Source organism: Cydia amplana, chromosome 24 (genome assembly GCF_948474715.1).
Source record: "Cydia amplana chromosome 24, ilCydAmpl1.1, whole genome shotgun sequence".
Taxonomy (NCBI): Eukaryota; Metazoa; Arthropoda; class Insecta; order Lepidoptera; family Tortricidae; genus Cydia; species Cydia amplana.
Window position 1 is genome coordinate 2933420 of NC_086092.1, and position 24525 is coordinate 2957944.

Here is a 24525-nt window from a genome sequence, read left to right on the forward strand (position 1 = left end):
ATATTGTTGCGCCTTTCCAATGTAATTAAGCTAAATAAGATTTAGTTTTGACACCTTGACTCGTGGAAGGTGAAAATTCGCGGTCTACGTGGTTTTTCCGATTCGAAGAAAAAATAAAAATAAATCTTCAACTCAATCCTTACGTAACTTGAACTAATTTAAACTTTACAAGATACTTGAATTAGTGCTACAGTGTCAACAATTAACGTTTTATGTTGTTTTGATTACTTTCGTCAGCAAAAAAAAAGTTTCAATATGTTACCAATAAAAAAAGAACATATGCAATATTTACATTCTTGTAATATTAACGTCAGGGAATGTAAGTAAATTAGAGCCATTTGTTTTTTCTAATTGGCTTAAGTTCTTGTAATTTAGCTAATAGGCTTAGCATAATTGTCTTCATTTGATGAAATTAGTTAATTATTTTGGTAGGTAGTGTAGTAGGTAGCTTTAAAGTTTTGTTAGTAAACCATTTTATAACTGGAGAAGTTCTTTCTTATTCTACCTTAGTAAAAGACCAGTCAACCAAGCAGATTGTATTCTACTGCTTTGTTGTAAAAAAAATGGATACCTACCTTAATTTTTCCATACCATAATAAATACTAAACGAAAAAATTGTATAATCCTACCAACCAATTCACTATTGTCATATTACTATTTCAGTTAAGCCGGAAATGTCTCAACCTCGGAAAGTAATTCACCTACCAAAGCTCAGGATGGTCCGCGGGCGAGCCAGTGATATTCGCATCACAAATGTGCGGACTGTCAAGCCTCCGGACCCTGAACTGGTTAAACAGCAGGAGGAAAGCAGGCTTCGGGCTCAGGTAAGGCAACCTATTCCCAAGAAAGTAATTCACGTACCAAAGCTTAGGATGGTCTGCGGCCGAGCCAGTGGCATCAGACTGTCAAGCCTCCGGACCCTGAACTGGTTAAGCAGCAGGAGGAAAGCAGGCTTCGGGCTCAGGTATGGCAACCTATTGTCAAGATAGTAATCCGCATACCAAAGCTCAGGATGGTCCGTGGCCGAGCCAGTGCCGCATTACTAATAGACAGTCAAGCCTCCGGACCCTGAATTGGTTAAGCAGCAGGAGGAAAGCAGGCTTCGGGCTCAGGTATGGCGACCTATTCTCAAGAAAGTAATCCACATTCATGTGCATACTGTCAAGCCTCCGGACCCTAAACTGGTTAACACATTCAGTGCCGAAAACCCATCAGGTATTTTATGATTTCGTTCCCAGGACGGAGGACCCGATAGTCGGAATCGTGGTACAGTCAGCAGCAATAGTTGCTAAGCGGGCGAGGTGTTCAAAATGATGTTGACCCGACTGTATTGTTAAGAGAATAAGAGAGTGTAAAGGTAATTTTGAACAACTCGGCCGCTTAGCAACTATTGCTGCTGACTGTATGACGAAATTTTGGTGGCCTGGCGCGGATGTCTTGTTTCGCTGGGTGGCAATGAATGTGTTAACCTCTCAACTCCCACGTGTGACGTCACCCATAAGCGTTCTGGCTCATATATGAGCCGTGGGATATGACGGGTGCAGCAGAAGAAAAGCAGGCTTCGGGCTCAGGTAAGATTCCTTTTCCTTATCTTCACTTTTCTGGTTGTATCCAATAATTTGATGTGTTTCCTAGTAATAGTTATGAGTAGGTACTTAACATGCATCTCAGGGTATTTGACTGTATTTAAAATAAATTAATTTACACCATGCATGAAATAAAGCACCAGAAGATTAATAGAGAAACGTAGACAGCAGGTATTTTTAGACACAATTTCTATTTTAAAACCTGTATAAAACTATAAAAAGTAGGTAATTTTATCGTGACGTCACATGCTAGATGCTAGTGTTTCATTTATAAATTCCATAGTCGAAAAATCGTTTTTACAGTTCGAAATAAAAAACCGGCCAAGTGCGAGTCGGACTCGCGCATGGAGCCCATGGAGGGTTCCGCATCATCAACAAATAAAAGCGGCCAAGTGCGAGTCGGACTCGCCCATGAAGGGTTCCGTATTTAGGCGATTTATGACGTATAAAAAAAAAACTACTTACTAGATCTCGTTCAAACCAATTTTCGGTGGAAGTTTACATGGTAATGTACATCATATATTTTTTTTAGTTTTAACATTCTCTTATTTTAGAAGTTACAGGGGGGGGACACACACATTTTACCACTTTGGAAGTGTCTCTCGCGCAAACTATTCAGTTTAGAAAAAAATGATATTAGAAACCTCAATATCATTTTTGAAGACCTATCCATAGATACCCCACACGTATGGGTTTGATGAAACAAAAATTTTTGAGTTTCAGTTCGAAGTATGGGGAACCCCAAAAATTTATTGTTTTTTTTTTCTATTTTTGTGTGAAAATCTTAGTGCGGTTCACAGAATACATCTACTTACCAAGTTTCAACAGTATAGTTCTTATAGTTTCGGAGAAAAGTGGCTGTGACATACGGACGGACAGACAGACGGACAGACAGACTGACAGACATGACGAATCTATAAGGGTTCCGTTTTTTGCCATTTGGCTACGGAACCCTAAAAATAGAGCAAAACAAGCAAAATAAAAACCGGCCAAGTGCGAGTCGGACTCGCGCACGGAGGGTTCCGCACCATCAACAAAATATAGAGCAAAACAAGCAAAAAAACGGTCACCCATCCAAGTACTGACCCCGCCCGACGTTGCTTAACTTCGGTCAAAAATCACGTTTGTTGTATGGGAGCCCCGCTTAAATCTTTATTTTATTCTGTTTTTAGTATTTGTTGTTATAGCGGCAACAGAAATACATCATCTGTGAAAATTTCAACTGTCTAGCTATCACAGTTCGTGAGATACAGCCTGGTGACAGACGGAGGGACGGACGGACAGCGGAGTCTTAGTAATAGGGTCCCGTTTTTACCCTTTGGGTACGGAACCCTAAAAACTAAATTTTTCTAAACCTATTTATTTCAGTTACAAAAGGAAATAGTGTCCCGATCGCGGAGTTGCAGTAACAAGAGCTACGAGTGTTATCTGCCGGTCGTCGCGGGTCGCCAGTTCTGTGCTAGACATATTCTACAGGTCAGTTTGGTATAGTGTCCAACTGGTTTTTTTTCCAAAACGGGAACTTTTGTTTTGACTCAGTTTCACCCGATACGAAACCTTCCATTACTTCCATAATATAATAATTAATAATAATAATATAGCCTTTATTTCTGACATTTAAACTTAATCTATATACATATTTTAAATTGTGTTTTTAACTTGATGTTTCCTTGTCAGTTTGTCTTCTGGCTTCTTTACTTCCACAGATGTGGTAAAATCGTTGAAAAACATCTCGTGACCTACCATTTTAGACATTAGAACAATGAAACCCCTATAACTCGGGTATAAAATATCTGTCATAAGTAGGGAAGGTAAACCGGTTATCATTTGTATGAAATTTCGGTTAATCTGTCAGCTCCCACGGCTCATATATGAGCCAGAACGCTTATGGTGACGTCATATCGTGGGATTCGACAGGTTATAACCGGTTTTCCATACAATTAAAAACCGGTTTACATTTCCTAGTCAAAAGCGTGCCAGACTAAGTTTATTGCTGTTAACTGTACGCCCATTAGAATGAACATTATGCGTATTGCAGGACCCCACTGCTCCGTACAAGCAATGCGCGCACTCCGCCGGCGCGCGCTGCCCGCAGCCTGCGCCCGCGCCGCCCGCCGGGGCTGAACCGCGCGACCACAGGGACCAAGGGTAACGTGACACATTCTATACTGGATCAACCAAATCTTGTCAGTAGTAAAAGGCGGCAAATTTGAAAAATCGCGGGTTAGCAACACTGTGTTCGAATAATTCCATAATCGCGTGTCATCTGTGTGTTATCTGTGGAATGTGGAATCGTGAATGACAGCCATCATCTTATTGTTTACTGAATCGTTTCTATTTCAAGAGAAATTTCTGCTGTCACCATTAAATACCAAGATTATGCATGACCTCAAGCAAAGCTAAGGTACCTACAATATACAATCATGCTCGTTGACGGTAAACATTATTAAAATTTGAGGTTATGATAATTCACTCGAAATGACGTATGAAGGGCGGAAAAATAAACACCTTTTGGTTCGATGTACATTGCTGCTTTTCTTAGCGCAATTCTGCTCTTTGAGTGTTACATGGTGTTACCCTACTTTAATTTGCAGTACATTGCTACTGACAAGATTTGCTTGACGCACTATAGCTGCCACTATACAGTGTATGGCCTACAACCTACAACACGGGCGAAAAATTAAAACGTAGATTGTACTCCTCAAACTAGACAATGTTTGTTCAGCGACTTTTAAAAATAACTTGTAGTTTGTATTTTAAAACACTTTAAAATTTATTCGAACACGCAATGTATTACGAAATTTATTATGCCTGTACGGTGACAAGACTGACGGGCGATGTCAATTAGACGGAATTTAAAGTACATTGAAAATATTATTTAGTTTGTTTGAAAAAGGGACAATTTTAAGACTACATAATTTCAAAAAGCTGTTGAACAAAAGTTTTATTGTTTGAGGAGTAGAATCTACGTTTTAATCATTCGCCCGTGTTGTAGGCCACACACTGTATGTGGCTTTCCAGCAGAGAAGGGTCCTTAATACTTTTTATTTTATTAGGAAGAAAACAGTCTTATAATAAACATATGAGCAACTAGCTAATAGCTACAAATTGACTTCGTTATAGGTTATAGACCTAGTTTCCTCATTTACAAATTGTATCAAGGCTTTATGTGCTATAAAGACCTTTCTATCAGAATGTTTGTTGGAATTTCAGATAAAAAGGCCCATGTTGCATTTCAAAATTATTTATTTTATTTAAAGCATAAGGACCCTTCTGCGATGGAAAGCCACATATAACGGCCTCTCTACACATTGATGTTTGGTGCGCATACATTTTTCAGCCAATGTGTAAACAGGCCCTAAGAATAAGTAATAGTATTTTATACAATTGTGATATAATGGAGAGCTTTTCAGGCGAGTACCGTGTTTAGGCAACGAAGCTTGCTGAGTTGCCTAAGTAAGGTACGAGATTGAAATGAATATTATAGTTGACTAAACTGTATCGAAATTAATATTATAGTTGAGTTGGGGTCCCATAGTGAAAAAAGTATGCGATTTAACTTTGGTATACGAAGTCTTAATTCAAGCATTGCAGTCGACGAGTAGAAAAAAGATTTATTTTGGTCCTGTTCCAAATAAAACGAACGATATGTCGGCAACTTTTATTATGCATATGTTTGGCTATTTACGATTGTACATGTAGTGTTATAATGGCAGGTTGTGTTACCAGCACGCGCGCGCGGCGGCGGCGATGCGCGCGCGCAGCTCGGCGCCGCCCCCGCCCGTTTCCACCACCGAGACCTTGCTGCACCAGCTCACACACTACGTCAGGTAAACACACACACACACTGTTTTTATATCACAGACAGGGTTCGAAAGGATAATTGGGTGAATCAACTTTTTCTTGTCACTCGTTGCCATGGTTACGTTCTCCTGGGTCACTCTTTAAAACCTGATTTTTAGGCATTTAAATTCACCAAACACGCTTTTTTGTGATACTTATAAACCCTTTCCATTGCGGGTCGTCTACCAAGCGTGTCAGAAGAAGGTGGTGGACAATGTCTTCTAACAAACTATGCTACTATAGTCTCTTGGCTGACCGGACAGAATAACAACAAGAAATAGTTGATCCACCCAATTATCAATGATAGTTATCTTGATAATTACCGTAAAATATAAAAATCATTATTTTTTACTATAAAATAATTGAAAGAAAATAAATATAGCACCATCCATGCCTGGGATAATTATCGCGATAATTATCAAAAGCAATAACTATCTGGATAATTTCGAACCCTGACCTCTCGACTCTAACCACTCATGAACTGTACAACTGATACTGTGATAACTGACAGTATCAAATGTAGCTTAAGAAGTCTCTAAGGCGCTATTAGCCCGGGGGTATGCGGTTAAACCTTTAACCCAGTGTCAAATTGTAGTACTGGTAATCATGTTAACTCCAGGTTTAACCGGTTAACCCCGGGCGAGGGGAATGCTGCAAGTGGGCCTAAACGGATTAGGCCAAAACCACAAGTAACAAAACACCAATGTAAAATGGTGTATTACGCAGAAAATCATTTTACGTTTAGAGTGACGTTGGAATTTCCTCCCGCGGACGCTCCGGCTGTGGAATGAGCTCCCTTCCGAGGTTTTCCCGAGGGTCTACGGTATGGGGTTCTTCAAAAAAGGAGTGTACAGCTTTTTAAAAAAAGGTCGGCAACGCGCATGTAACACCTCTGGAGTTGCAAGTGTCCATAGGCTACGGTGACTGCTTACCATCAGGCGGCCCGTATGCTTGTTTGCCACCTATGTGGTATTTAAAAAAAAAAAACGTACGCTACGCGAGGAGAAAATCTAACTTCCTGGCCAAGGCAAGACGTAAAACTTTAGACAAACCACGGGCGGTAATCTAGAGCATTCACGAATTCACCTCCCTAGGTATGTAATGTACTATTAAACTGGTTTTACTTATCATGTTACAACTTACAGGAACGAGCGAGCGAGAACTACATCATGTGCATCTGCCGTCTCTGTCGTGAGCGAGCCCGAGGTAGACACCACCGCGCCTGAGGCAGCTGATCCATTTAGTAAGTCGTTTGCTATCTGTGTTTTTAGGGTCGGGTATGTCCCGCCGACATAAAACGGCAAGCAAAGCGAAGCCGTTTAATAACACGAGTCTAGCATACCTATCCCAGCCGTAGAATATAAAGTGTTTTTCACAAAATCGGGGTTCGAAATTATAGACTTTAATAATTATTCCAGGTATGGATATTCTTTGATAGTAAAACATAATGATTGGGGCGTTTTTGTATATTTTAGGTTATTATAAAATCGATAATTATCAGGCATAAAAATCACGATAATTATCAAGATGACTATCATTGATAATTATCCTTTCGAACCCTGCACAAAATTTGCGTGGAATTACAACCTACAAACTAATTTTATTCTATGAGGCTTTGGCCTTTGTATTATTTTATATCAAATTAATAGGGTCTCTTACCCATAGCTGCGGTTAGCAACTATTACGTAGGTATATTGTGCAATTAATACATTCATTGCCACCCAGCCAAACAAGACATCCGCGCCAGGCCACAAAAAAATCGTCATATAAAGCTGTAGTGCCACGATCCCGACTATCGGGTCGTCCGGCCAGGAAACGAAATCATAAAATACCAAATAGTCGGGTTTTCGGCACTGAATGTGCTAATAAGTTACTAATTATCGTTACAGAGCAAATCGACGCAACAGCAATAAACGCGTCCTGCTCCACCGCCATAATGGAGTGTTGTAGCGCGAGCGACAGCGACGCGGACAGCCTCACCGCCGGGCCCGAGTATGAAGACGCCTTGTCAGACTATGAGGATAGCACTGTAGAGGACGGACCTCTATGGTAAGTGTCTTATAACCAGTATATTTTTGTTCATACTCCACCGCCATAATGGAGTGTTGTAGCGCGAGCGACAGCGACGCGGACAGCCTCACTGCCGGGCCCGAGTATGAAGACGCCTTGTCAGACTATGAGGATAGCACTGTAGAGGACGGACCTCTATGGTAAGTGTCTTATAACCAGTATATTTTTGTTCATACTCCACCGCCATAATGGAGTGTTGTAGCGCGAGCGACAGCGACGCGGACAGCCTCACTGCCGGGCCCGAGTATGAAGACGCCTTGTCAGACTATGAGGATAGCACTGTAGAGGACGGACCTCTATGGTAAGTGTCTTATAACCAGTATATTTTTGTTCATACTCCACCGCCATAATGGAGTGTTGTAGCGCGAGCGACAGCGACGCGGACAGCCTCACTGCCGGGCCCGAGTATGAAGACGCCTTGTCAGACTATGAGGATAGCACTGTAGAGGACGGACCTCTATGGTAAGTGTCTTGTAACCAATATATTCATGTTCATACTCCACCGCCATAATGGAGGGTTGTAGCGCGAGCGACAGCCACGCCGACAGTCTCACCGCCGGGCCCGAGTTGAAGATGCCTGGTCCAGTTAAAATACTAGGTTCATGTATTCCAGTAAGTTCTGACTTTAGTTGTTTATTTGTTTCAGGCGAGCGGGCGTATACACGGCTGAGGAGGCGGTATCCGAAGCTAAAAACGCGCTAGTGTCGCTACAGAGCGCCTACATCCGCCAGATGTCGCACCTGCGGTGTCTATTACAAACGGCCAGGCTCAAATACTTGCGGGAGCTCAAGGCAGAGAAGGAATTATACTGTAAGTATCGCTTATATCACAAACTGGCTAAAAACGCGCTAGTGTCGCTACAGAGCGCCTACATCCGCCAGATGTCGCACCTGCGGTGTCTATTACAAACGGCCAGGCTCAAATACTTGCGGGAGCTCAAGGCAGAGAAGGAACTGTACTGTAAGTGTCGCATATATCACAAACTGGCTAAAAACGCGCTAGTGTCGCTACAGGGCGCCTACAGTTAGAGTAAGACAGATATAGTAATAACACAAACTGAATAAAAACGCGCTAGTGTCGCTACAGAGCGCCTACATCCGCCAGATGTCGCATTTACGCTGCTTACTGTAAACTGCCAGGCTGAAATACTTGCGGGAGCTCAAGGCAGAGAAGGAATTATATTGTAAGATTCCATAGTGGCAAAGACATATGTAACTCCGTATAAGATGAATAAAGTCTCAGGAAAAAACGTGCCTCGGAAATCAAGAATAAGTCATTCTCGGATAGATATGGCGCACACACCTTTGGCCTATGCTCGGCTAGATGGCGTTGAAGACACCGTTTGATATTTAACAATTCTAACACATAGGTATCAGTGAAAGAACATGGGTCAAAATGATATTTAAAAATATCATTTATCCATATATTAAGTTTTGATAGTTTTATACATTTTCATTTTGAGTTTTAATCGTGTGTCGATAGATGGCAGTAAATTTACTGTGTCTACAAAATTTACTATGACAGGACCCTCTATACTATCTATTCTCTTTGATAGTGGCTAATCGTTTTGACAGTTCGAAAAAAGGAACTGATTTGACTAAGCCATAAAGTGGTATACGCGTGCCGCCGTGAGGGACAAAACATAGGCAATGTGACACTATGATTGGTTGAATTTATTTGTTGCCTACCATAATCCATACTAATTTATGGTGGGGAATAAAAAAAAAAGTGAGACTGTGACAAGGACAAACAATAATAGCGCTTTCGCTGTTACTCCTACTGAAATATACATAAGACTATCGTTCGGTCATTTCCCCCACCCCTCATGCCAGATCTAGTTAAAATACTAGATTCATGGACTAAGGGTCTCCCCAAACTTATCGACGCGGAATCGGCAATGCCAATAGAAATGAAACTTTATGTCCACGCAATAAGAGCGAAAAAGACGCCGACGCGTCGGCCGTCGACGGCCGAATGGAGCCGAACCGAACCTTACCTGTTTATGCTGTTTACTATCGGCTTTCGCCGAATCCGCGTCGATAAGTATGGGGAGACCCTAAGCATTCAACTCCCGGAATAAAAAAAGTATGAGACTGTGACAAGGACAAACAATAATAGCGCTTTCGCTGCTACTCCTACTGAAATATACATAAGACTATCGTTCGGTCATTTCCCCCACCCCTCATGCCAGATCCAGTTAAAATACTAGATTCATGGATTAAGCATTCAACTTCCGTTTTCCAGGCAGCATCAACGCGCAGGCCCGCAGCGGGCCGCTGACGGTCCGCGAGCGCCGGCAGCTGCGCAAGCTCAAGTGCTACGCCGGCTACCACAAGAAACATGGCCACGACGCTGTGCTGGCTAGGAAACTGCAGAGGAAGCGGGCCAGGGTTGGTAGCAACTGTCTTAGTGTAAAGCTTTGGATTCCTCCGAAAACGGTGCCGTCATATTACGGCCGCTATATAGCGTTGACTGACGTCACTAGAACGTTGTCTATGTAAACAAGATGGCGCGGTTTCCTAGACGGCGTTACGTTACGTTGATTGTCAACGTAACGTAAGATGACGGCCGTCATGATAGGCGGGTCAGCACAGTTCATAATGTATGAGAGCTCTACATGAATTCTCACACTAGAGATTTTTTGAGATGTGATAACCTATGTTGCAAATACTATATTTTTAAAAAAATCTCCACAAAATATGTCTCATGGTTTTAATAAATCCAAACTATTATTAAAATAGAAAAAATATATCAAAACATGAATCCGACACTCGAGATTTTTTAATATGCAGTTCTCAAACATATACTCATTATGTATTTATATTTTCTCCCAGCTTGACACCAAAACCAGCTCCCAATAATTTTCTTTATTAAAAATATTTTTTTATATAAAAATAACAACTATGTGTACATAACAATTACATGTTAATTAAGCTCTGTATATTTACTATATCCTACAAAAAAATCTCTCACGTAAATTAATCCATTTAATTACTATTAACCATTTTTGTTTTGAAAATGTTTTCGTTGCTTCGAGAAAATGGACAGTGGGTTTGTTTTTCACTTTCTCAAATCTCTTTCTCATGTTAGTGTAACAACAAAAAATCTCCCACGTATATGTAATATTGTATGGAATAAAACCATTATTAAATCATCCAAGCTATTTAAATTACCCTAAATGGCGGATACTGATTCACTGTAGAGAACGTTTTATCGACTTCCATATCTCCGTCTCACTTCAATGTTCGCGGCAGACGATTGTTCCGCTTCAACAGCCGAGAGTTCGCGATCCGGTCGACCGTTAATTTTCCCATGACTATCTTACCCAGTTTCATCGGTATGCGTTGCGCGCTTACTTAACACACCTCAGGCCAAGCTCCTATAAAACGCGCAATGCATGCATGCATTGCGGTATCTCCTATACGTCACATATGTCAGCTATGAGGCTATGACATGGCTATGACAGACTGTGGCAGTTAGTTCCAAACAAGTATACAGACTTGTCTACCCACCATAAAGTTTAGCGTAAAGAGAATATATCACTCCTTAGTGAAAAACCATACGGTTTGTGCGAAGTTGAGCGTTATGTCAATGCTAATAAAGATGATGGTTTGACTTACGGAAATGAATAATATAATATCATTTTATTTTATATTTCCAATTCCCGTTTCATTTACACCCAATATTAAATCTTTTTCCGTAATAAAATGCGTATATAATTACTGTCAACATCTGTATTTATTTTATTTCTTTAACCCCCGTTATTCATAAACGCGCTACAAACCTCAATTAGCTAATAATAGTAATAATCGTTTGTCCTTATCTGTCACTTTAACTTATGTATTTGTAAGTAAGGGATAAACATAATTGAACTAAATCAGGCCCGTAAAGTTTATGAATAAAGTGGTTAATCTTTATTGCACAAAAGAAAAACCTTATAGTACAAGAGGCGGACTTAATGCCATAAGGCATTCTCTACCAGTTAACGATGGCTTGTCCTCCGGCCCATTTGATCGATGACCTCCTTTGATTATTTATTTTTAATGGACGCCAAAATCCAGACAGGAACTTCGATTTTGACATTTACCACAGTAATGCAGTCGGTAGCAATGTCGCGCTTCAAAATTGCTGCAGTCGACTGCATTGCTGTAGAAAACGTGAAAAAGGTCATTCAAAGGGTAATAGGGTTATATACACCGCGGGATTTAATAACCCGAAAGATTTAAACCAACGATTTTAGAGCCTAATTAGAGTATATAAAGTTATATAACACATAGTCCAAAAACCCTTAATTTAAGAGATATTAATTATTTAAAACAAATCACAAGTAAAAAAATCTCAATTCTAACACACCCTTATGCGTGACGTAGCCACCAACTAATTTTACACGCAGACGCACTAACTACATGGTTATTAGCCAGTTTCACTTAATTAAGTTTGATATCCTACAAAAAGGTTTCACTACCGAAATTTTGTTCTGTTCTCAATCACGAGAGTACAAACTATTTACCTTTACGATAACTGGCTGATAGTTTGACGAAAATGACGAAATTGATGTCAATAAAATGACATATTTCATATGTCACACAAGATATGCGCAAGATAACATCTTTAAATTTGATTGACTGTAATAAATAAAATTCATTTAGCGGATATTCACTTTGTGTACGGATTTGGAAACCCGAAGAACTATGTGCTTCCGGCACGACGGACCCACTTCAGCCTAGAAGTTCGTAAATTGGCTAGACGAACAATACCCTGAGAGGTGGATTGGCCGTGGAAGCAACGTTCTAACCTGGCCCGCCCGGTCACCCGACTTAACGCCATTGGTTTTTTCTATGGGGAACTCTGAAAGATAAGGAAGGAATACTCAATACCAGTGAACTCTGGAGAAGAATTATTAATAAAATTTCGAACGGCTTCCGAAGAAATAAAGAACACTTTTGTAAACCTAAATAATCAAATCCATTTAAAATTAAATCTTTGTGCTAGAAACGGTGGTACACACTTCGAAAACCTAATTCATTAAATTAATAAAAAAGCGTAATTGTTTAACATAGTTGTTTATTTTACTTTACTCGGTATAAATCAACACATCGAGAATTTAAAATACGTACTGATAAGCATGATCGATATTTTAATAAAAGGTCATTCAAGTAATCATCCCTTTCCAGCTGTAGTATGAGTTAAAACAATAAGAGGCATGATTTCTTTCGGATATAATCATGGTTAATGGCTTTGGTTACCTCACTCAAAGGAAAAGATTTTATCGCAAAGTTTCAACAATAATAACTGCACTGTACCTACTGTTGTAGTAATTAATAAAGTTTTGATACAAAATTGTGGTATTTTGAGGTGCCAATCAATTGAAATAATTTCAACGTAAACATGATCCTAGACATAACTTGACAATTCTTGTCATGGAACACATGTCACTGCATTCGCCGTGCATCGTATGATATCGGAGTGATTCATGAAATGTCATGCTCGCTCTCTGTTTCTCTACTTGAGATTAATTAAACTCGCTCACTCTCTGAATAAAGGTTTGTTCACAAAGAAGCGGTAAATTAATATGATTTAATTTGTACTGAAATAGTAGTTTAATTAAAATATATAATTGGACCCATGTTGATATAACATTATTTACTCGTACTGTCGTCAAAAATACGTGGTTTAAATCTTTCGGGTTATTAAATCCCGCGGTGTATAAAATGAAATGATGCATTAATAAAACTTTAGTTAATTAACAATATTATATTAAATCATTAACAACTTTGACAGCACGATCTCTTCGCAGGTAGGTGCTCTACAAGGAGTTTATATTACAACATTATTTCCAAGAAATAATCTCTCATTGTTACGAAAATGTTGGTAGGGTGGCTTTAGGTTACTTTTCGTTCATATCGTCTTGGATATGGGTGAACATGGTGTTAATACACTCAGTATCAATCAACCTGTAAAGATATTGTAGCCTGGCCTTTTCTCGAAATGTCTTCTAGAAAAATTTACGCTCATGTCGTCTCGGATATGAGTATATTTGGTATCAGTGCATTCAGTATAATATCCTGAACACAAATATATGAGATGACAAGCGCGAAAGTGGTGAGGGTAGTTGCTATGACGCAAAGTTTTTACCATTTTTCTTTTAAACATACCATGTGGGGTACCAAATGAAAGGGCCTTGTGAGTAGATCACAAATATATAACACACTGTAACACTTTTACTACTTAATCCAACAAATTATTTGAAAACGTTCAAAAATTTCACAATGAGTTGAATTCCAACTGCTCTAAATTGACTAAGATAACTTGATCCCAAGTTTCCTTGCAATTATACGTAATCGAGGGCCAGGCTCATACTAGTTCTCATGTCGCGATGCGCTAACGCTAACAAAAACTAAGCGTTACGAATTGCTGACATTTGCTTCTTTTAGTTTCACTCTACTCAAGCATCGGATGACAGGATCGTTGAAAAGGGACAAACATATCCTTTGACGTTACGTTACTCTTCTCGTGAATTGTCAAATTTTAAAATTCGAAATTAGCTTTGGAATTTGTCCGGGTGGCTATTCGAAGTATAACTTGGTGGACGGTACTTACTAACCAAATAAGCTTGAGATCCAGTATCATAGATAGTTGTAAGACTTCAAGGGTCTATTTATATCTGACTGTGCATCCTGTATTCTAAACGTTTTGTGAATAGATATAAAAATTGACACCTATCATTTTTCACATAAACACAGACACTTTATGCATTGAATTATTAAACCTTAACGCAATGCCATAAGTCATAAGGTATATTTTCCTAATATACCTTGATGCTAATTCGAACTTTGTTATAAAAGATGTCATTTTATATAATTCGCGCGTGTATTTCACTCGTACTAGATGAAATATGTATTGGTGCGAGCGAGACGGTTGGGCGAATGATAACAAAATGATATCTTTTTGACATCTTAAACAAAGTTTGACTTGGCCTCTGTGGAAGCCTGGAAATACAGCATACTTCATTGACTTTTTATGCTGGAAATTGATTTAATAATTGCGAGAAAAATAAGTATGTTATTCTTCAATAACTTGTACAGTTACTGTCAAAAAACTAGAAATGTCCATTAATTGTGTAGAACATTATTAGCTGTTTGTTTCCAATATCATGCTGCTATTCTGCGAATATAGCAGTTCCTCAGGCAGATAAATTAAACATGATCGAAACAAATACTATTAACCACAATAGTAAACTTTTCTCTCAGTGTGGGATATTCTCGGTCATGAAAAACTTACAAAGTTATTGTTTTTTTCATTAAATCTATAATTAATATTATTGTCGGGAGAAATTCTGACCGTGTAGTCGTGTAAGCTTCATAGCCCATTCTTCAAAAAATCTCTAGTGTGAAATTACTGTTTAGGTAGTATAAAATATAAAATAAAAAAAATGTTATTTCTCAAAAACGGGAACAGATATCAAGTTGTTAATTCGCAGCCGGGTAGTCAATATGATATATAATTCACCCGTGTAGAAACATTTGACTGTGCAATTAATGTAACTTTAACTTTATATTGACTCCACTAATGACGGTGTCGATAGTTTCGTGAACGTTTTATTAGATAGCGGTGACGCCATTTTGAATAAATGACACGAGATTTGAATAAATGATTCCGTACTACGATTATTTTCCTCTTCTGATGATATTTCATCCTCCAAGTAAATTATAGATGATCAAGCAAATCTTGTCAGTAGGAAAAGGCGCGAAATTCAAATTTTCTATGGGACGTTATCCTATCGCGCCTACATTTTTCAAATTTGCCGCTTTGACCTTGGTGGATGACGGTGTGTTATGACGCCGTGGTACTTTCCACATGTCGCCACCGTAAAGACGGCCGTCTTTTGCTGCCGCTATATGACGGCCGTCATATGACGGCACCGTTTTCGGAGGAATCCAAAGCTTAAGGCCTGAGTGGACGCTCTTGTTGGGCGTGCAGCGGGGCGGGGCGTGCGGCGTGCATGTTAAACAAATGCGCACGTATAGGAGCGGCCTTAGTGCACGCTGCTCGCGTCACGCGTGAGCACACAGCCACGCTGCACGCCGCGCCGAACGAGCGTCCACTCAGGCCTTACACTTAGACTTTATTATCTTACACCACAAAACAGATACAGTACAGAAGTCAATCACATGTATGTACTTCACTTTTCATACCTACGCTCGGCGGTCGCTCTAAGGTTGTCAACTATGACTTATGCACAAAAAACTATCGTGGTAGTGGCACTCGTATCTAGCTAATAGTGGCCGGGGCGGGGTGCTTACCTACCTACCTAACTGTCTGTTTAACGTTATAACGAACCATCGAAATACAAGCAGATACCAACTTAGCTCTCGTAAACCACTGGTAGCTTAAAAACGACAATTAACCTACAAAGCTATAATAATAGGGTATTTTTGACCACTAGTCAAAACAGTTTCATTTTGCGAACAGTTAAAACGATTAGGTACCCACTATTAATTGATTGAATGTTGAATTTAAACAACCGTCCACTGAACAGTTATAATAACTTTTTTTTGTTTCTCCATTATTGCACAAAAAAGTTCACAGACGCGTGCCGCGTGCCTCAAGCGGATGGCACTCGCGCTCGGACTGGTCCCAACCGGTCCGAGATATAGTGTCCGTGAGCAGTGTCTATGTGTGCGTTGCTCGAGCGCACTTTGTATGTAGATTGATTTCTGTACTGTATCTGTTTTGTGCTTACACGGAGTTAAATATATATTTGATTCCAGGTAAACTTGGTGGCCAACCGTCCGGTTCCTTCGCACGCGCGCTGCACGTTCGCCGAGGGCAGCGCTCGCTGCGGCAACACCGTGGTCCCGGCCGCCAAGCACTGCCTCAAGCACATCATGAACGATCGCCACCAGGTACGGACACACTATAACTAGTGTACGGACATGTATTATGCTGCACGTTCGCCGAGGGCAGCGCTCGCTGCGGCAACACCGTGGTCCCGGCCGCCAAGCACTGCCTCAAGCACATCATGAACGATCGCCACCAGGTACGGACACACTATAACTAGTGTACGGACATGTATTATGCTGCACGTTCGCCGAGGGCAGCGCTCGCTGCGGCAACACCGTGGTCCCGGCCGCCAAGCACTGCCTCAAGCACATCATGAACGATCGCCACCAGGTACGGACACACTATAACTAGTGTACGGACATGTATTATGCTGCACGTTCGCCGAGGGCAGCGCTCGCTGCGGCAACACCGTGGTCCCGGCCGCCAAGCACTGCCTCAAGCACATCATGAACGATCGCCACCAGGTACGGACACACTATAACTAGTGTACGGACATGTATTATGCTGCACGTTCGCCGAGGGCAGCGCTCGCTGCGGCAACACCGTGGTCCCGGCCGCCAAGCACTGCCTCAAGCACATCATGAACGATCGCCACCAGGTACGGACACACTATAACTAGTGTACGGACATGTATTATGCTGCACGTTCGCCGAGGGCAGCGCTCGCTGCGGCAACACCGTGGTCCCGGCCGCCAAGCACTGCCTCAAGCACATCATGAACGATCGCCACCAGGTACGGACACACTATAACTAGTGTACGGACATGTATTATGCTGCACGTTCGCCGAGGGCAGCGCTCGCTGCGGCAACACCGTGGTCCCGGCCGCCAAGCACTGCCTCAAGCACATCATGAACGATCGCCACCAGGTACGGACACACTATAACTAGTGTACGGACATGTATTATGCTGCACGTTCGCCGAGGGCAGCGCTCGCTGCGGCAACACCGTGGTCCCGGCCGCCAAGCACTGCCTCAAGCACATCATGAACGATCGCCACCAGGTACGGACACACTATAACTAGTGTACGGACATGTATTATGCTGCACGTTCGCCGAGGGCAGCGCTCGCTGCGGCAACACCGTGGTCCCGGCCGCCAAGCACTGCCTCAAGCACATCATGAACGATCGCCACCAGGTACGGACACACTATAACTAGTGTACGGACATGTATTATGCTGCACGTTCGCCGAGGGCAGCGCTCGCTGCGGCAACACCGTGGTCCCGGCCGCCAAGCACTGCCTCAAGCACATCATGAACGATCGCCACCAGGTACGGACACACTATAACTAGTGTACGGACATGTATTATGCTGCACGTTCGCCGAGGGCAGCGCTCGCTGCGGCAACACCGTGGTCCCGGCCGCCAAGCACTGCCTCAAGCACATCATGAACGATCGCCACCAGGTACGGACACACTATAACTAGTGTACGGACATGTATTATGCTGCACGTTCGCCGAGGGCAGCGCTCGCTGCGGCAACACCGTGGTCCCGGCCGCCAAGCACTGCCTCAAGCACATCATGAACGATCGCCACCAGGTACGGACACACTATAACTAGTGTACGGACATGTATTATGCTGCACGTTCGCCGAGGGCAGCGCTCGCTGCGGCAACACCATGGTCCCGGCCGCCAAGCACTGCCTCAAGCACATCATGAACGATCGCCACCAGGTACGGACACACTATAACTAGTGTACGGACATGTATTATGCTGTACGTTCGCCGAGGGCAGCGCTCGCTGCGGCAACACCGTGGTCCCGGCCGCCAAGCACTGCCTCAAGCACATCATGAACGATCGCCACCAGGTACGGACACACTATAACTAGTGTACGGACATGTATTATGCTGCACGTTCGCCGAGGGCAGCGCTCGCTGCGGCAACACCGTGGTCCCGGCCGCCAAGCACTGCCTCAAGCACATCATGAACGATCGCCACCAGGTACGGACACACTATAACTAGTGTACGGACATGTATTATGCTGCACGTTCGCCGAGGGCAGCGCTCGCTGCGGCAACACCGTGGTCCCGGCCGCCAAGCACTGCCTCAAGCACATCATGAACGATCGCCACCAGGTACGGACACACTATAACTAGTGTACGGACATGTATTATGCTGCACGTTCGCCGAGGGCAGCGCTCGCTGCGGCAACACCGTGGTCCCGGCCGCCAAGCACTGCCTCAAGCACATCATGAACGATCGCCACCAGGTACGGACACACTATAACTAGTGTACGGACATGTATTATGCTGCACGTTCGCCGAGGGCAGCGCTCGCTGCGGCAACACCGTGGTCCCGGCCGCCAAGCACTGCCTCAAGCACATCATGAACGATCGCCACCAGGTACGGACACACTATAACTAGTGTACGGACATGTATTATGCTGCACGTTCGCCGAGGGCAGCGCTCGCTGCGGCAACACCGTGGTCCCGGCCGCCAAGCACTGCCTCAAGCACATCATGAACGATCGCCACCAGGTACGGACACACTATAACTAGTGTACGGACATGTATTATGCTGCACGTTCGCCGAGGGCAGCGCTCGCTGCGGCAACACCGTGGTCCCGGCCGCCAAGCACTGCCTCAAGCACATCATGAACGATCGCCACCAGGTACGGACACACTATAACTAGTGTACGGACATGTATTATGCTGCACGTTCGCCGAGGGCAGCGCTCGCTGCGGCAACACCGTGGTCCCGGCCGCCAAGCACTGCCTCAAGCACATCATGAACGATCGCCACCAGGTACGGACACACTATAACTAGTGTACGGACATGTATTATGCTGCACGTTCGCCGAGGGCAGCGCTCGCTGCGGCAACACCGTGGTCCCGGCCGCCAAGCACTGCCTCAAGCACATCATGAACGATCGCCACCAGGTACGGACACACTATAACTAGTGTACGGACATGTATTATGCTGCACGTTCGCCGAGGGCAGCGCTCGCTGCGGCAACACCGTGGTCCCGGCCGCCAAGCACTGCCTCAAGCACATCATGAACGATCGCCACCAGGTACGGACACACTATAACTAGTGTACGGACATGTATTATGCTGCACGTTCGCCGAGGGCAGCGCTCGCTGCGGCAACACCGTGGTCCCGGCCGCCAAGCACTGCCTCAAGCACATCATGAACGATCGCCACCAGGTACGGACACACTATAACTAGTGTACGGACATGTATTATGCTGCACGTTCGCCGAGGGCAGCGCTCGCTGCGGCAACACCGTGGTCCCGGCCGCCAAGCACTGCCTCAAGCACATCATGAACGATCGCCACCAGGTACGGACACACTATAACTAGTGTACGGACATGTATTATGCTGCACGTTCGCCGAGGGCAGCGCTCGCTGCGGCAACACCGTGGTCCCGGCCGCCAAGCACTGCCTCAAGCACATCATGAACGATCGCCACCAGGTACGGACACACTATAACTAGTGTACGGACATGTATTATGCTGCACGTTCGCCGAGGGCAGCGCTCGCTGCGGCAACACCATGGTCCCGGCCGCCAAGCACTGCCTCAAGCACATCATGAACGATCGCCACCAGGTACGGACACACTATAACTAGTGTACGGACATGTATTATGCTGTACGTTCGCCGAGGGCAGCGCTCGCTGCGGCAACACCGTGGTCCCGGCCGCCAAGCACTGCCTCAAGCACATCATGAACGATCGCCACCAGGTACGGACACACTATAACTAGTGTACGGACATGTATTATGCTGCACGTTCGCCGAGGGCAGCGCTCGCTGCGGCAACACCGTGGTCCCGGCCGCCAAGCACTGCCTCAAGCACATCATGAACGATCGCCACCAGGTACGGACACACTATAACTAGTGTACGGACATGTATTATGCTGCACGTTCGCCGAGGGCAGCGCTCGCTGCGGCAACACCGTGGTCCCGGCCGCCAAGCACTGCCTCAAGCACATCATGAACGATCGCCACCAGGTACGGACACACTATAACTAGTGTACGGACATGTATTATGCTGCACGTTCGCCGAGGGCAGCGCTCGCTGCGGCAACACCGTGGTCCCGGCCGCCAAGCACTGCCTCAAGCACATCATGAACGATCGCCACCAGGTACGGACACACTATAACTAGTGTACGGACATGTATTATGCTGCACGTTCGCCGAGGGCAGCGCTCGCTGCGGCAACACCGTGGTCCCGGCCGCCAAGCACTGCCTCAAGCACATCATGAACGATCGCCACCAGGTACGGACACACTATAACTAGTGTACGGACATGTATTATGCTGCACGTTCGCCGAGGGCAGCGCTCGCTGCGGCAACACCGTGGTCCCGGCCGCCAAGCACTGCCTCAAGCACATCATGAACGATCGCCACCAGGTACGGACACACTATAACTAGTGTACGGACATGTATTATGCTGCACGTTCGCCGAGGGCAGCGCTCGCTGCGGCAACACCGTGGTCCCGGCCGCCAAGCACTGCCTCAAGCACATCATGAACGATCGCCACCAGGTACGGACACACTATAACTAGTGGCTCTGTGAGCTGTAGACCTCGCGAGCATAGCTTATTGGCACCGTGCACGATGACAGCGCCACACAGCGGTTTGATCAATCAACAATACAAAGATTTTAATTTATTAAAAAAAAATACGTAGTTTAAGTGAAAAAAAAAAATACAAAAAGTTATGTCTTACTGGGGATTGAACCCAGACTTTCTGTGTGCAAACAAAAAAAGCGATTGTTTACAAAACGCGCCATGATAGTTCTTAGCTAAGCTGACGAAATTCGGCTACTCATTCTCGAGTACAAACTAAATATCTAAATACCGCCTAAACCAGCAATACAAATTTTCTGCATTTTTTGCCATTTACTATGTAAATATGTCTCAAAAAGAAAATACTCTTATGATATCGATACGACTATTTGTTTAAGCGCGAGGTATCACAACTCCTCCATTTTTGAAAATTTCCAAAAACGGAATCGACAAAAAATTTTTATTTACTCATAGAATCTGGTCACAAAATTTCACAAGAATCGGTTGAGAATTGTGACCTGTAGAGGAGAACATCCGGACATACAAAAGCAAAATGCCCGAGTCAAAACGTAGACCTTCGCTACGCTTCGGTCAACTAATGTACGGACATGTATTATGGTAATAGTACTATCGTACAGAAAGGACACTTCCTACAAAACCGAAGTTTGACAGCGATTCAGGATCGAATCATGATATCCCTTTCGGGTATTTAGGGTTGTCAAAATTCACGTAATTATCTTATCTGTGGTCGTGCACGCAAAACTTCAAGTTGTGTCAACCCTAATAATTGCTCGGAGCAATGCTGAGCCAAACGGAGCCGTGTTTGCCCGAAGTCAGGAGTGTTATTATCTACAAGCTTTTTTATGATTGAATGAATAAAACCAAATTTTATATGACATTTTTGTAACATCAAATATTAGGTATAGCCTGACCAGTAATATATGATAATTGTCAAGAGGGCGCTGTTATTCTCATGTATAGGGTGACAATTCAGTGTAGTATGAAAAAATTAGTTCCAGTGAAATTCCGCAACATGGCGCACCCTCAATAGATCCTGGTTCACCTATAAATCGGATAGGAACATAGACTAGGAATCCTCTAGACTGAGTTTAGAGCAATTATTTCATGTAACCGATGCTGCCAAAAATACGGGGGTGCGGGGGGACGAGGTGAGCAAATCCCGTGCCGTGATTGGTCCGTTCAAAGACACGGACCAATCACGGCACGGGATTGACTCGAAGATGGAGTAAAACTACCGTAAGGCTTAGCACGCACTGCGGTTTTTTTCTTGCGGTTGCGGTCAAAATGTAGCAAGTTGCGTGCGTGCGCTTATATAGAATGCCGTATGTTACATTTTTTGCGGTAGCGGAACCGCTTTTTAAAAACCGCAGTGCGTGCTAAGCCTATAAGTGGCAGAGGGGGTAGCGTTACTATGCTCAGTCTAGAGGATGTCTTGTCTGTGGATAGGAACCATGTGATAAGGGATCTGTTTGGCTGCAGGTGTTATTCACGGCGTGCGGCGACGTGCGCGGGCTGAGCCCGTGCGGGGAGGCGGTGCCGCGCACGCCGCTGCCGTCCGCCAAGTGCCGCCACCACACCATGCCGCCCACATACACCGTCTTCACACTCAAGGTATAGTAGCAACTGATTGATCGATTGATTGAGCTAGTTTTTTCTATGCCGCTTACCTACACTGTTTTCTCGCTCAAGGTATAGTTAGGCTTGAGTTAGGCCCCTCAGCACACGACGTCGTAACTTAAGAGACGCTTAAGATCACGGAAGAGCGCTACGAACACGTACAAGTGCAATAAACAACGGGTTGCACTCAGGGAGTGCCGGCAGAAGTGAAAACTCAATGACTAGTGCAAATTGCACAATGTATAATTGAGGTTAACGCCATCTAGCGTTAGCGTTAATTACTTGAAACCCCTAAGCATATCACTGTTTGTACTCGAGTTATATTAATACCAGTTAGAGCGAAACTCACTAGATGGCATTTAAATCAATAAAGAAAAACTCAATGACATTACGTGAGTGTCGTACGCAGCGCGATACCGACCGGACGTGTACTTTCTGCCGCTATAATGGCTAATAACGTAATTAAGTGTGCGACGTGCAATATTGTGATATGTGAACTGCTAGCATTTGTGCAAAATAAAATAGGTGTAATGGAGGAGGAAAGTTTAGTGCGATTGTGCTCAACAGCTTTTTCGGTGAAGGATATAGAGGCCGCAAAGAACCTATTGTTTGCATCTATCTCGACGAGCATTAGAAAAATCACAAGAAAAAATGTCGGCAAAGAACAAAGAGACCTTCAAGATATTATTTCGATTTTTAAACAGACCCAAGCTGAATTAATGCCCATTTTTGTTGCCAAGGAGTTACACTTGCTCCCGCCCGTTACATTCGATTACGTTGACATAACTAGGACGCTAAAAGAATTAGTAATTATGCGAAATGAGATTGATAAAATAAAAAACAGTTATGCTACAGAACTTCAACTAAACGAAATTAAAAATGAGCTTAAAGACTTGAAGGAATCGTCTGCTATAAATTACAATTATTGTGATTTGAACGTAAATAAAATAAGAGGAGGCGGAGGTAGGTTAGAAAGTAATTGTTATGATAGTGGACCTACAGGTCTACCTCACATATCAGAAGATGCAAGTAACGGACATTCAAATCACAGTCCCCAGGCATCGGCGAATCAGCGCACGCAAGATGATTACAGAAACCTTCCGTCCCTGTCACACTCGTCCCCGCAACCGGTATCACCTGTGCGTCAGTTGCAGCAACAATCACCTGAACGCGAGAAGAGCGCGGGCGCATCACATGCACTAGCGCGAGTGACTGAGACGGAGAACGTCGAACGCAGCCCCCGTAGCAGAGAGTTTGACGTGTGGTCCAAGCGACAAACTGAGTGCGTTCTAGAAAGTGACGAGATGAGTGGTAGAAATAAAAAGGACCAGTCAGAATGGAAAACTGTTCCGGCGAGGAAGAAAAGGAAGAGGTTTATTGGTGTTGAGGGAAAAGCTAATATCACTGCATCGGATGCGAAATTTAAAGCCGCGGATATACAAACGCCTCTTTTTGTGTACAGAGTAGATAGTGAAGTCAGTGAAAGCGACATAGCCAGTTATATTATGCAAAAGACACAGGTTTGCGTAACAGTCAAGAAAATAAATATACAAAGACACAATCGCTATAGCGCATTTAAAATATTTGTACCATACACCAAGTTGTCTTTGTTCCTTGTAGATGATTTATGGCCGGCGGGAGTTAGATGTCGTAAGTTTGTTTACTTCGATAGGCAGGTGTATGAGGATAAGAAAATAACGGTGCGATCAGCTGACAAGTCTCAATTACCTATTTAAGAAACAGATATATTATGGCTAAAAGTTCTCAAATAAGAATAATAAGTTTTAACTGTAAATCGATCACCCGTTCAGTAGAGTGTGTAAGACAGTTATGTCAATCAGCTGACATTGTTATGCTACAAGAAACCTGGTTGCAGGCAGAAAATATAGGATTTTTGGGCAGCATCGACTCGAACTTTGAATTCACAGGGAAATCTGCCATTGACAGTGAAATTGGCCTCTTGCGGGGGCGGCCTTATGGCGGGGTCGGTATCCTGTGGAGGAAAAATGTGTTTGACGCGGTATCGGTTGTGAAGT

The 24525-nt window shown here is 43.7% G+C and overlaps 1 protein-coding gene across 1 annotated transcript in view; it reads left to right on the forward strand.

Annotated features, from left to right (window-relative positions):
- The first annotated feature begins 41 nt into the window (after positions 1-41).
- LOC134659180 (KAT8 regulatory NSL complex subunit 2) overlaps positions 42-24525 on the forward strand; it is a 33902-nt gene continuing 9418 nt past the window's right edge. Inside the window, exons 1-11 of the mRNA XM_063514813.1 lie at positions 42-319; positions 664-824; positions 2955-3062; positions 3625-3734; positions 5303-5416; positions 6575-6672; positions 7319-7478; positions 8146-8309; positions 9744-9889; positions 16271-16405; positions 22352-22483. Of these exons, the coding sequence (XP_063370883.1) occupies positions 256-319; positions 664-824; positions 2955-3062; positions 3625-3734; positions 5303-5416; positions 6575-6672; positions 7319-7478; positions 8146-8309; positions 9744-9889; positions 16271-16405; positions 22352-22483 (1392 nt within the window). The 5' untranslated portion in view covers positions 42-255. The remainder of the gene's footprint in view (positions 320-663; positions 825-2954; positions 3063-3624; positions 3735-5302; positions 5417-6574; positions 6673-7318; positions 7479-8145; positions 8310-9743; positions 9890-16270; positions 16406-22351; positions 22484-24525) is intronic.